This window comes from Podarcis bocagei (genome assembly GCF_964188305.1).
Source record: "Podarcis bocagei genome assembly, chromosome: 4".
Taxonomy (NCBI): domain Eukaryota; kingdom Metazoa; phylum Chordata; class Lepidosauria; order Squamata; family Lacertidae; genus Podarcis; species Podarcis bocagei.
This window is the reverse complement of record NC_138128.1, coordinates 4105351-4118924: the sequence shown is the minus strand read 5'-3', so window position 1 is coordinate 4118924 and position 13574 is coordinate 4105351. Positions and strand designations below refer to the sequence as shown.

Below are 13574 nucleotides of genomic sequence, written 5' to 3'. Positions count from 1 at the left end.
GCTGTATTATTTTACTGTTGTTAGCCGCTCTAAGCCCGGCTTTGGCTGGGGAGGGAGGGATATAAATAAATTTTTTTATTATTATTATTATTATTATTATTATTATTATTATTATTAGTCAAGGGTCATCTAGCCTGTAACACAACCTGAAACATTTTACTACCATTTTAACCATTCAAAAACGAAGTAAAGAACTATTTGAAGTAATCATCACAGCCTTCTGCTTTTTATTCTGGGACAATTAATGAACAAGAATTCATAAAGAGTCAATCAACTCCATGCAGAGATTTATCGTGGATTACAAACTGATTTGATTAGTTAAGCCTACCTCTTTCAGAAGATGGGCTGAGCAGCCATGTAAATATTTGCCAACATGTATAGTAGCTGACTTTGCTACTAGTTCTCTTTATTTCTGTTTGCCTCTTGCTATCACAACTCAGGTGATTAAAATTTTCTCTCACTAAAAACACTGTGTTCAAATCATTGCTCAGTCATAAACAAGTTGGCAAGTTCTTCAATCTTCCAAGCCATGACTTGGAGTACAGGGAATAAGTCCTGTGCTCTTGCACTTGGGGTTAACAGAATATTTCCTGGTTTGATGAAGACACAATTTGCTGCCAAATTAACAAACTGTAGTTTGAGTGAGTCCTCTAAACTAGGATCAAACTGAGGTTTGCATACCATAGTTTGCCAATTTGGAATTAAACAGCAAAGTGTGATTTAATCAAAGCAGAAAATATTACATTAAGCCTAGAAATGCAGATCATGGCTATTTCCCCATGTCTCACTGTAAACGCTTTAAAAGCAGCAGTTGGAACACAATATATTTTTCAATTACCTTAGCCTTTTTACTTTAAAATAAAAATATCCTAGCATGTGTTTAATTCTCTTTTACTGTAAGCTCCCTTGGAGACTGTTAAGCAGAATATAAATATTTTAAATAAACCAAACTTTTCCTGCCTCCAATATGTTGTTCAATTCTTGAACAATTAGAATGGATGGGAACTGGGTGACAGCTAGTATTCCCACAAACTACTGTAAAAGTACAATGAGCCTCAATGAAGACAATAGAGAACAAATGGACTATTGTTTATCATTCTAACCAGCTAATCATTCACTGCAATGAGGATTTTATACAGATGCTTTCTATCATTTGCCTATGAGAAGTGTTCTCTCAGAATTGCTTCTTGTTGCTATACTGTTTTAAATGCCTGTTAAAAACTTTATACCCAGAAATGTAATTTAGTTGCACAAGCTTGATTTGAAATTCTGGCTGACTTTACTGATGTATGTTTTACAATCGTTTTATATTATTTTATGTGTTATCACTTAAGAGCTCTTCCAAAGCATGGTATAGGTGATTCTAAAAATAAAATAAAGGCTGGAAACATTTCCCAAAGAGAGTAGCCTTGTTTGATATGAAGATCAATTTCAGAGCCGGTATGAAGGGTAAAGGAGTTGGATGTGGAACAAATACCTGCCAAGTTATCAACCTGCGATGTATGAAAACAGGGACATTTTTAGTAAATCATGATGGAAGACACAGTTCCACCAGAACCGCCTCTTTCCATATGAGCCTAACCGGAACCTGATATCATCTTCTGAGGTCCAGAAGGTGGCAACACAAGAACGGGCCTTCTCTGCAGTGACTTCCCATTTGTGGAATGCTCTCCCCAGGGAAGTTTGCCTGGGACCTTCATTATACACCTTTAGGTGCCAAGCAAAAACATTCTTTTTTTAAAAAACCAGACCTTTGGTTCATCCAATTTACATCCTATGCCTTTTTAAAATGTGTTGTGTTTTTTTTTGCGGGGGAGGAGGGGGCTATTGGGTTGTTCTTTTTATTTTTATTAGGTACTTTGTCGTTTTATATCTTGATTTTATTCTAATAATAACCATAGTCTTCTTATTTTCAACTGCATGGTTAGGATAAGAAAGGTTAAGCTATCTATGACACAGCAGCTGAGACAAAAAGGGATATCCTCAAGTTAATTGTTAAGTATTTAAGCTGACAGGGCTATGTTATGACATATTTTGAAAACAATCAAGCTTACTACTGGTAACCAAGTGGTAAAAGGAGTGTAACCTCAGTTTAATTTATCTTAAACTTCAGGGTCTTGACTCCCTGAACCAGCAATACACAGGTTAACAGCACTGTGTGGCTGTCTAGCCACAACCTTGTTTTGAATCCACTCATCCATGGGTCAGTGAAGGCTATATTTGCCTTGGAAATACAGAGAACAACACTGAACACATGGTTCTGATGAACTAAGATCTTTTTACTTTTAAAACATTACTAAGATTATTTATTTTCTATATTTATCATCCAACTTTCCTCCAACAAGCTCAAGGCAGCATCCGTAGCTCTTCCCACTTCATTTCATCCTCCCAATAACCCTGTAAAATAGGTTAGGCTGAAAGGACAGTTACTGGAGGGTGGAGGAAAAATGAAGTCAAATAACCTGATATGAGAAATCAGCAAAGAGCCTACGAGGGGGAAGAGACATTGGAGGTCACCTAGTTCAACCTTCCCGCACAAAGTAAAACGTAACTGATAGATGCCATCCAGCCTCTGCTTTAATATCTCTGGAGAAGGTAAAGAGGAATGGTAAAGGACCCCTGGGCAGCTAATTCGACTATGGGGTGAGGCGCTCATCTCTGCTTAATTTCAGGCCAAAGGGAGATGGCGTTTGTCTGCAGACAGCTTTTCCGGGACATGTGGCCAGAATGACTAAACCACCTCTGGCACAAAGGGACACCGTGAAGAGTGCCAGAGCGCACGGAAATGCCATTTACCTTCCCTTCACAGTGGTACCTATTTATCTACTCGCGCTGGTATGCTTTTGAATTGCTACGTTGGCAGGAGCTGGGACAGAGCAATGGGAGGACAGCCCACCAGCTCTGCAGGAAGTCTGCTCCTTTACTGAGCTGCTCTTGCCGTTAGGATGTTTCTCCTAATGTTGAGCCAAAATCTGCTTCCCTGCAAATACCATCTTATCACAACCAGATGATCATAAACAATGATTAAAAGCTTAGAAAATAAAGCTGTGCATACAGCTGCTTTCTTTCAGTCAGGAAAACTGTAGAACAGGGTCATTCCAGGACCTTGGTACTATCCACTTTTACAATCTTACAGTGGCAGCAGCAATAAACAGCCATCGTGAAGCTGAGGCTCCAAGACTTTGGCCCCCTCATGAGAAGAGAAGACTCCCTGGAAAAGACCCTGATGTTAGGAAAGATTGAGGGCACAAGGAGAAGGGGGTGACAGAGGACGAGATGGTTGGACAGTGTTCTCGAAGCTACCAGCATGAGTTTGACCAAACTGCGGGAGGCAGTGGAAGACAGGAGTGCCTGGCGTGCTCTGGTCCAGGGGGTCACGAAGAGTCGCACACGACTAAACAACAATAGATTCCATGAAAGGTCCATGTATGCCACATACTTTGTTCCCCATTTGTTAACTCGCAATGCAGATGAATAGCTTCACACTGTGACAGCCCTACTGGGCTTGATCTATGTACTATCCAGCAATAACCTTGCAAACAAGTCCACTAGAATAACATGCCTAGATTTCATTAGAGCACACATACCTATTTGTTAGACATTTGTGGCCTAGAAAAAGCCAAAGTGGGAAGCACACTAGGGCTGGAAATCCTAATTTCACATATGGGGTCTGAACCAGCTGTGACTGACCAGGAAGACCACCTTGGTCACCTCTCTTCAAAAATGACATTGCAGAGCTGGAAAAGGTTCAGAAAACAGAGTAACTCTCCTATGAGAAAATGTTACAGCATTTGGAGTGTATTAGTTTAAAAAGAAAGGGCAAGTAAGGCAGGGGGCATGACTGAGATGTACAAGATTATGAATAACGTAGAGGAAGTGGACAGGGAAAAATTTCTGTCCCTCTCTCATAAAACAAACTCAGGGACATCCAATGAAGCTAAATGTTGGGAGACTCAGGATAGACAAAAAGAGGTTCCTCTTCACACAGGGGATTCACTCCCACAAGAGGCAGTCAAGGCCCCCAATATGGGTGGCTTTAAAGGGGGATTAGATAATTCATGGAGCACAAGGCTATCAATGGCTACTAGACTGGCCACAATGGCTATATTCTACCTCCATTGCCAGATGCAGTATGACATGGAGCATCAGTTGTTGGGAACCATGGTGGGGAGACTGCTGTTGCACTCAGGTCCTAGAATAAAATGCTGGACAAGATGGGACTTGGACCTGATCCCGCAAGGCTCTTCTTGTGTTCTTAGAGCTTCTCTGCCTGAAGGTAATTCTTCTTTCACATAAGTGGCCACATGAACAACCATTTCACAAAGGTGATCTATAGCGCAGTCTAACTGCTTTGAGCTGCCTAAAGGGTTTCAAAGCAGATATATGTTTTAAGTAAGGCCTGCATTCTGGCTTCATCCAATGGAGGCAAGTATGCAACACTTCATTCACTACAATATGTTGAATCCTGCATTTCTGCTACTGCATGCAGTGTACTATACAGAACCAACAAGGTTTCAATCTACATTGGGAACTTTCTTTTTAAAGACTGAGGCTAGGAATTGACAAGGAAGTAGTAAAATGAGGGTAAGAGGCTTAAATGTAAACTGACAGGGAATAGTATTAAGAGACGTTTTTGCACGGAAAGGCATTAGATTAACAGTTGTTTTAGGTAAGTGTCTGATGACATTCAGACCATCTATTTATTCATTTAAATCTTACTAAACATCTCTCAACTCTATCTCCAAATAAACTTTTTAAAAGGAGCAGATGCCACAGCTAACTATTGTTCCTTATACTTTACTGCATCTTAAGGGCTTGTTTACATTTTATATTTCTGCTCAGGAAAGTTTCATTTCATTAAATGTGCCCCCTTAGTTTTATCCCACTGTCAGCATTTATTTATTTATGTATGTATTGCAGTCTCCAATATTGCAAAACCCTCATAAATAGAAAGGTTGGAACAAGATCTTGTAAGCAAACAATTCCTACTCCAGCAGCTAATTTTCTTCATGCAGAATAATATTCTGCTTTATACTTCAGATCTATACAGTATAAGCACCTGACATACAATGTTATCAGCCCTGTGCATCACTTTGTGTGGCACCTCACAGCTCTGGTTTTCTAACAGAAGAGTGTAAGGGGCAAAAGCTGGTGAAAGGACTAGATGCCACCGATCTTCTCAAAGGTGCTAAATAAAAGCTGTTTCCAGCCTTACTTCACAATTGGCAGCACTAATGACAGCTGACATTTTAAATATGGAGAAGGGATTGGGGTGAGTATGCAACATTATTGCCTGTCCCAAACAGCATGGAGAATGGAAAAACGTAAGCAATTATTGATTATGAAGGGATGAGAACAGACAGGAATGGATTTTAAACTGTACTGCATTGTGCTGTGAACCACAAGTGCTAAACCACAGCCGAGCATCTTAAGAAAGCAGAATAAGTCAGACAATCTACATCTCCAGCCTAAATACAGCAAGTTTACTTTTAAGCAAGTATGCTAAGGGCTTAGAGCTGTAGGCTCACTTAATTTGTTTCTAAGCTTCTGAGGCCATGTGCCATATTCCCATTTTGAAACTGCGGTAGTCATTAAGAGCATGAGCTATGAACCGGAAAGTCCCCAGATCAAATCACAGCTCAGCCAGCTCAACTCACTAGGTGGCCTTAGGCAAGCCTCTCTCTCTCAGCTTCACCCCTCATCAGTAAAAGGGGAATAAGACTTCTAGCCCAACTTACAGGGTTGATGGCATTACTGAGAATGTATCCGAGCACTTGGAGGAAAGCAGGACTGTTGGCTTTTATCCAAAGAAATATGATTTGTAGTACTTTAAAAACAGTATTACATTTCTCAAATATTATTTTTAGCCAAGTTTTTAAAAATCCCTTAAAAATCAAGTACTGTATACCACAACAAATATATGATTGGTTCTACTATCTTCACAATGTCTGCAGTATTCTTAACATGGAAAGATGTCATACAGCATTCCAGCTGAGGAAATCTGGTCTGTACACCCTATTATTCACAGCTTACACCCTACTATTCACAACTTAATGCTGACCCATCCCAAGATCACTCTGCAGGTCCACAGGCAGACTTTTGAACCCAGGCCCCACAGATTTCACATCCAGACATCTTTCAACTTAATCTTTTTCTGCTAGCAAACCTGTTTCAAACCACACAAATTTTGCAAAAAGTTGTATCAGAATCAAGTTTGCAGCCACAGATGGTAACATCTGAATTCATCTAACAATGGAGATTAAGACATTTCACAATGATGACTCATGGTATTTGTATTTATAATAAACACTTCTAGACATAGTCACATGTCAAATGATACAAAATAAACACTGTACTTCCATTCACTAAATTCCCCCCCCCCTTTTCTTGGCTATTTGACTATTCATCTGGGTGCATCTGCATTCTGTTTATCCCACATAGTCCAGTTTGACAGCTTGTTCTCATTTAGACAGACCTGTAAATACTTAATCTACTTTGAATTATTCTACCCATCCTAAATACAGGCTGCCACAATTGGGCTCCATTTGCTTGTGTAAGCGTACTATGAAATTGGCAGTTACCAGGCCGTCAAGCCCATATTTAGAGTGGAATTTTCAACCGTACAACGAACAAATACACATTCATGCGACAGCATTTTTTGCAGAGTGAAAGAGGTCCTACCCAGTCCCCAGGCTCCAAGTCTTCACTACCCCACAATAAAAAAAAGTGCCCTGCTTTTTCAATTCCTCACAGATTCCTGGGTCTAGCTCTACCGGTGCCCACCCAGATGCCACCCTCGAAATGCTGCCATCTATTCTCCAGCAGGTTCTCCCAGCCTACAGGGGCCCATGAAATACCCTCTTAAGTCAGGGTAGGGGGAGAAGAGGGAAGCGTTCCAGATGGTGGACTATTCCACTGTGGGGGTTTTCCTATTCCTCGGGGACTCCCTAATTCTCCAGGGATCAAGACCATTATTCACCACCACCCATTATGCTTTCAAAATTATTTTGAATCATTTCGATTTGTGGAGGAGGGAGTGGCAGTTGCACACCATATTTCACACTCATACGGTAGAAACTTTACAGTCCTCAGCTGAATCAAAGCCTTCGTGTGTGCAACTGCTCATATTAATCATTTGTCAGCTAAAGCTCTCCTTCTCCCCTCGATCAAGTTTAGATTGTAAGGCTCCTTGGGGCAGGGACCTGCCTTTTGCACCTCTCTCTCTGTACGTATAACCAAACTGATTGTGCTATGTTGCCATCTTGGGGGTCCCTTTGAACAGAAAGGCAGGTTAGAACAGCTGTCACATGGAAGAAGGAACAAGCTTGTTTTTTCCTGCCCTGCTGGACGGTAGGATTCGAAACAAGTTACTTCAGGTTACCAGAAAGGAGATTCTGATCCAACATCAGGAAAAATTTTCCAACAGTAAAAGCTATTTGACAGTGGAACGGTCTCCTTCAGGAGGTTGTGGACTCTCCTTCCTTGGAGGTTGTTAAGCAGAGGTTGGATGGCCACATGTCATATATGATCTAGCTAAGATTCCTGCCTTGCAGGGGGTTGTACTAGATGACCCTTGGGGTTCCTTCCAACTCTACAATTCTATGATTCTAAGTGTTTTTAATAAATCTAATACCTAAGCTACACAAACATTTTCCCCCCTTCTACTTTTGCAGGACCATTTTCTCATTTTCTGTGATCCCAGATGTATAATATTTCATAAATTACACCACATAATACATTCAACTCACTTTGGCATCCAGTGCAGGTGGTTTGTAATATACAAATGCTTGTATTACAGATACAAAATCCACACATAAGCGGCCCACAACTTATGCATATTTACTCAGAGATCAGTCTACTGACTTCAAATGAGGCTTACTCCCCAGTAAGTGTTTTAAGGACTGCAATCATAACAACACCTATCTGAAATTAACCTCAATACTGGTAACTGCATTTATTTGCAAGCATCCCAATTCATGCAAACTGGCATGAAACAATTCACTAATCCACACAATTTTTGTGGAATAGCAGGGCAATGTTTACTTAGAAGTAAGTCCCAGGGAGATCAATTGGGCATACTCCCCAGTAAATAGGGTTCTAGCAGCCTTACCAGGGTGGTCTACAGGTATGGCTGTGCATTTTGACCAGCACTAGGAAGCATCCTTGGCTCTTGGGGCTCACCAGCACAGACACACACACAACCCAACTAGGAAGGAAGGAAGGAAGGAAGGAAGGAAGGAAGGCAGCCTTCGCCTTGCTCCCACACTCTGGTTAGAGTTACAAAGCAGCCTTTCTGGCATCATGGTTAAGGGTGTTGGATAGATAGATAGATAGATAGATAGATTCTTTATTGTCATTACACTAGTGCAACATTGCACAAGTGCAACGAAATTGGATGCCATCCCTTAAAAACAACAAAAGCAAAACAACAACAATCAAACAAACCACCTTCCAACCACACCCACACCCACCCCCAAAAACTCCCAGATCTCACTATCGAGTTACAGCATTCAAAAAGGCCACAGCTCTTGGATAGAAACTGTTTTTCAGTCTATTTGTCCTTGACTTGATGTTTCTATACCTCCTGCCAGAAGGCAGTAGTGCAAACAGACTGTATCCCGGGTGAGATGGATCCTGCAGGATGTTGTTTGCTTTCCTAAGGCAACGGGAACCGTACAGTTCTTCCAAAGGTGGGAGAGGGTGACCAATAATCCTTTGGGCTGTGGTTATGACCTTCTGGAGCACCTTCCTCTCCCTAGCTGTACAACTGGAGAACCAAGCACAAATACAGTATGTAAGTATGCTCTCTATGGAGCCTCGGTAGAAGGACACCAGCAGTCTCTCACTCAGATTGTTCTTTTTTAAAAGTCTGAGGAAATAAATTCTCTGCTGGGCCTTCTTCACCAGAGCAGTGGTATGTGCGCTCCAAGTCATGCCCTGATCCATAGTCACTCCCAAAAACCTGAATTCCGCCACCCTCTCCACCCGTTCCCCGTTGATATACAAGGGCTGAATGTCCGCCTTTTTTTTCCTGTAATCCACCACCAATTCCTTGGTTTTAGCCGTATTAAGAGCCAGATTGTTCTCTCCACACCAAACACAGAGCCGCTCCACCTCGTCCCGATAGGCGGACTCATCCCCTCCTGAAATGAGCCCCACCACCGTAGTGTCATCAGCAAACTTGATGATTTTGTTGCTGGAGTAGATGGCTGTACAGTCATACATATAGAGAGCATAGAGCAGGGGACTCAACACGCAACCCTGTGGTGAGCCGGTGTTAAGGCTAAGGGCTGTGGACACATGTGACCCTACTCTAACCCTCTGAGAACGTTCTGACAAAAAATCCAAAACCCAGAGACAGGTGGAGTTGGGGAGTCCAATCGTCTCTAGCTTGGACACCAGTCTATGGGGGAGGATAGTGTTAAAAGCAGAGCTAAAATCCACAAACAGCAGCCTCACATAATTCCCCGGCTGCTCCAGATGGGACAGAGCAGCATGGAGAGTGGTGGTGATAGACCTGGGAGGCCAGGGTACAAATAAAATGGGGAAGGGGAGAACTCTATACACCACACTGAGCTCCTAGGAGGAATCACAGAATTGTAGGATTGGAAAGGACCTCAAGGGGCAATACCGCTAAATAATCCCTGGCAAATGACCATCCAACCGCTGCTTAAAAACCTCCAGGGAAACTGAACCCAGCACCTTCTAAGAGAGTCCATTCTACTGTCGAACAGCTCTTACCATCAGAAAGTCCTTCCTAATGTTTTTGCTCCATGTTCCATGTGACCCCTTCAGATACTTGAAGATGGCTATCATATGTCCTCTCTGTCTACTCTCCCTCAGGCTAAACATACTCAACTCCCTTAACTGTTCTTACAAGACTTGGTTTCCAGACCCTTGATCATCTGGGTCACCTTCCTTTGCACATGTTGCAGCTTGTCAACAACCTTCTTAAATTGTGGTGGCCAGAACTGGACACGTTACTCCAGGTGGGGTCTGAGGTTGAATAGAGAAGGACTACAACTTGCCTTGATCTGGACACTGTAACTTCTGTTGATGCAGCCTAGAATCGCATTAGCTTTTTTAGCTGCTGCATCACACTGGAAAGAAAGGATAGAAAAACTGAGAGAGCCAGTGTGTTGAGGTAGTTAAGGAGTGTCAGACTAGGACCTGGGAGAGACCAGGGTTCAAATCCCCACCCGGCCATGAAGTTCACTGGGTGGCCTTGGATGCCAGCCAGCCACTGCCTCTCTCTGCCCAACCCACCCCCACTGGGTTGTGGTGGGGGTTAACTGAAGAGGCAGGGAGGGGGAAAACAATACACACTGCCCTTGAGTCATAGAATCATAGACTTCTAAAGTTGGAAGGGGTCCCGAGGATCATCTAGTCCAACCCCCCCTGCAACGCAGGAATCTTTTGCCCGACATGGGACTCAAACCCACAACCCTGAGATTAAGAATCATAGAAGTGTAGAGTTGAAAGGGACGCAAGGGCCATCTAGTCCAACCCCCCTGCAACGCAGGAATCTTTTGCCCAACGTGGGGCTCAAACCAATGACCCTGGACCCCCGACTGACCTATCATGAAACCCACGGAGGAAAAATACAGGATATATTTGTAACAGCGGATCCTAATCTGTGGTCCAGAGAACAGGTGGAGCCAAATCCAGAATAGCCAGCGACGCATGGGGCGAAGACCTGGGTTCGAGTCCCGCCCCCCCCCACTCAGCCATGAAGCTCACTGAGTGTCACGGGGGGGGGGAGGCAACCACTGCCTCTCTCAGCCTAGCCCACCTCACAGGGGCGTTGTGGAGATGGAAGGAGGAGGGCGGGGAGAGGAAACCATGTATGCCCAACGTCGGATTAAAAGGCGGGCTATGAACGCGACCAACGAAGCAGTCCAGCCAATAAAATAAATAGGTGGAGGGGCGCAAAGAGGGCCATTTGGGCCAGCGCCCCTGGAGGAGACCCTCTTGCCCCCCCTAAACACTGAGGGGTGTGGGGAGCACCCCTTGCCCCCCCAAACACTATGGGGCAGGGGGAGCACCCCTTGCCCCCCAAACACTGAGGGGTGGGAGAGCACTATTTGCCCCCCCAAACACAGAGGTGTGGAGGGAACACCCCTTGCCCCCCCAAACACTATGGGGTGGGGGAGCACCTCTTGCCCCCAAACACTGAGGGGTGTGGGGAGCACCCCTTGCCCCCCCAAACACTGAGGGGTGGGGGGAACACCCCTTGCCCCCCCAAACACTATGGGGTGGGGTAGCACCCCTTGCCCCCAAACACTGAGGGGTGGAGGGAACACCCCTTGCCCCCCAAACACTATGGGGTGGGGGATCACCCCTTGCCCCCCCAACACTGAGGGGTGGAGGAGCACCCTTTGCCCCCCCAAACACAGAGGGGTGGAGGGAGCACCCCTTGCCCCCCAACACTGAGGGGTGGAGGAGCACCCTTTGCCCCCCCAAACACAGAGGGGTGGAGGGAACACCCTTTGCCCCCCCCAAACACAGAGGGGTGGAGAAGCACCCTTTGCCCCCCCAAACACTGAGGGGTGGAGGAGCGCCCTTTGCCCCCCCAAACACAGAGGGGTGGGGGCGCACCCCTTGCCCCCTCCCGCCCCCAGAGGCTCTTGGGGGCTCCCCCTCCCATATATTCGGGGGCGCAGCCCTCCCTCCCTCTCCCCCCCCCGGTCCCCCTCTCCTCACCGGCCTGCGTGGTGTCGCTGAGGTCGTGGCTGGCGGCGCTGCCCCGCGGGTAGTCCCTCAGCTTCCTGCCGCTCAGGCTGAGGGCGCCGCTGGCCGCCGCCTCCTCCAGCGCCCGCTCCAAGGAGCGCGTCCACGACGACGGGCCCGCCGAAGAGGCAGCAGCGCCTCCGCCGCCCCCCGAACCCAGGCCCGCCCCTCCTCCTCCTCCTCCCCCCGGCATGAGCGCCCCGGAGACCCCGCCGGAGCAGCCGCTGCTTCCTCCGCCCGCGCCGCCGCCGCCGCCCTCCGACGCCGCCGCCAGCACCGCGGCCGCCATTTCCCCCACCCCCCGCGCTCTCCTCCCTCAGGAGCCCCGCCAAGCTGCGCATGCTCCGCGGAAGCAGCCGGCCGGGGAAAGGGAGGGGAGGCGGGCCGGGCGGAGAGGGCGGAAGCGCGCGCTGAGGGCGACACGGAAGGCGAACGCGCCTGCGCGAAGGAAGGACCCGGGCGGCTGCAGGGAAAGGGGCGGGGCGAGGGACAAGGGCGTCTTTCGAGATAGACCCGAACCTGGAGGGTTTTTCTCTTTCTGCTGAACTACAACTCCCGTCATGCCGCGCTGGGGCTGATGGGAGTTGGAGTCCCACAAGCTCATTTTTCTGGCTTTTAAGTTATTTTTTAAAGCAGTTTTTGTACTGAGTTTCCATGCTGTAAACCTACCCAGTGATGGGCGGGAAGCAAATAAATAAATAAAAAATATTTTTTTAAAAAATTAAATAAATAGCCAAAGGCCATGGCAATTCCATGCAATCATAAAGTAAGTTAAGTAAATAAAAAGATCTACAGGTTGCCAACTTCTGACGCACCTTTTCGCCCCCATGAGTGAAGTGGTGTATTATTTTGAACAGTGCAAATAGTTGTGTCATTTGTGGTTTTTTTGTGTTTGCGTCTATCGTTCATTTATTGCAATGCATAAAATATTGTTTATTTTTGTAAACCATCTTTCCACCCTTTGGAGCACACATAGTCATAACAACCAATAATTAAAATAACCACCAATAATTAAAATGCCGAAAACAAAAAATCCGAATGCAGCAGACAACAATATTGGAACTTTAAAGAATTCCTTATTTCCAGTTATGTCCCAGGGCAAACAAGTGCATCTTCGATCAACGACGGAACCTAGTCAATGGGGGAGTCCAACCAAACTTCCCCAGTGGGGCACCACCACCAAGAAAGCCCTACTTTGCATGAACTATGCCCATCAGTGGCACTACAAAGAGGACCTCCCCACTGATCTCAAAGCATGAGGCGGCAGTTGAGGGGAATATATCAAAAAGCCGCAGCTATTCCAACCCTGACACCCTTATCCAGAAAACTGTATCTACAGTTAAAGGTACCCCTGCCCGTACGGGCCAGTCGTGTCCGACTCTAGGGTTGTGCGCCCATCTCACTTAAGAGGCCGGGGGCCAGCGCTGTCGGGAGACACTTCCGGGTCACATGGCCAGCGTGACGAAGCTGCTCTGGCGAGCCGGCACCAGCGCAGCACACGGAAACGCCGTTTACCTTCCCGCTATAAAGCGGTACCTATTTATCTACTTGCACTTAAGGGTGCTTTCGAACTGCTAGGTGGGCAGGAGCTGGGACCGAAAGACGGGAGCTCACGCCGCCGTGGGGATTTGAACCGCCGACCATACGATCGGCAAGTCCTAGGCACTGAGGTTTTACCCACAGCACCACCCGCGTCCCTGCATCTACAGTTACTGTGAATAAAAAGCCCTGTAGCCCTGTAGGCTTATACCACTTAACCTGAGTGGTGTAAAATGTGACAAGAATGGCACAGCTGCATCCCTTTGCATTACTAGGTCAGCAGGATTTAATTGAATAAGGGGGCA

General features: G+C 46.0%; 2 protein-coding genes across 4 annotated transcripts in view; one reads left to right on the top strand and one right to left on the bottom strand.

The window, feature by feature from the left end:
* The window catches only part of LRCH3 (leucine rich repeats and calponin homology domain containing 3), a gene marked incomplete at its 5' end in the record, with an annotated part of 84247 nt that extends 72228 nt beyond the window's left edge, over positions 1-12019 (bottom strand). For 2 of the 3 annotated variants that reach the window (XR_014007044.1, XM_081190154.1), the window contains one exon: positions 11704-12019. Coding sequence is in view for 2 of the 3 variants with exons in the window: in XM_081190154.1 (XP_081046280.1) it covers positions 11704-12019 (316 nt within the window). The remainder of the gene's footprint in view (positions 1-11703) is intronic. The other variant, XM_081190155.1, reaches the window with a different exon arrangement.
* Positions 1-13574, top strand: part of RUBCN (rubicon autophagy regulator) — a 189492-nt gene that overhangs the window by 99448 nt on the left and 76470 nt on the right. The window lies entirely within an intron of this gene.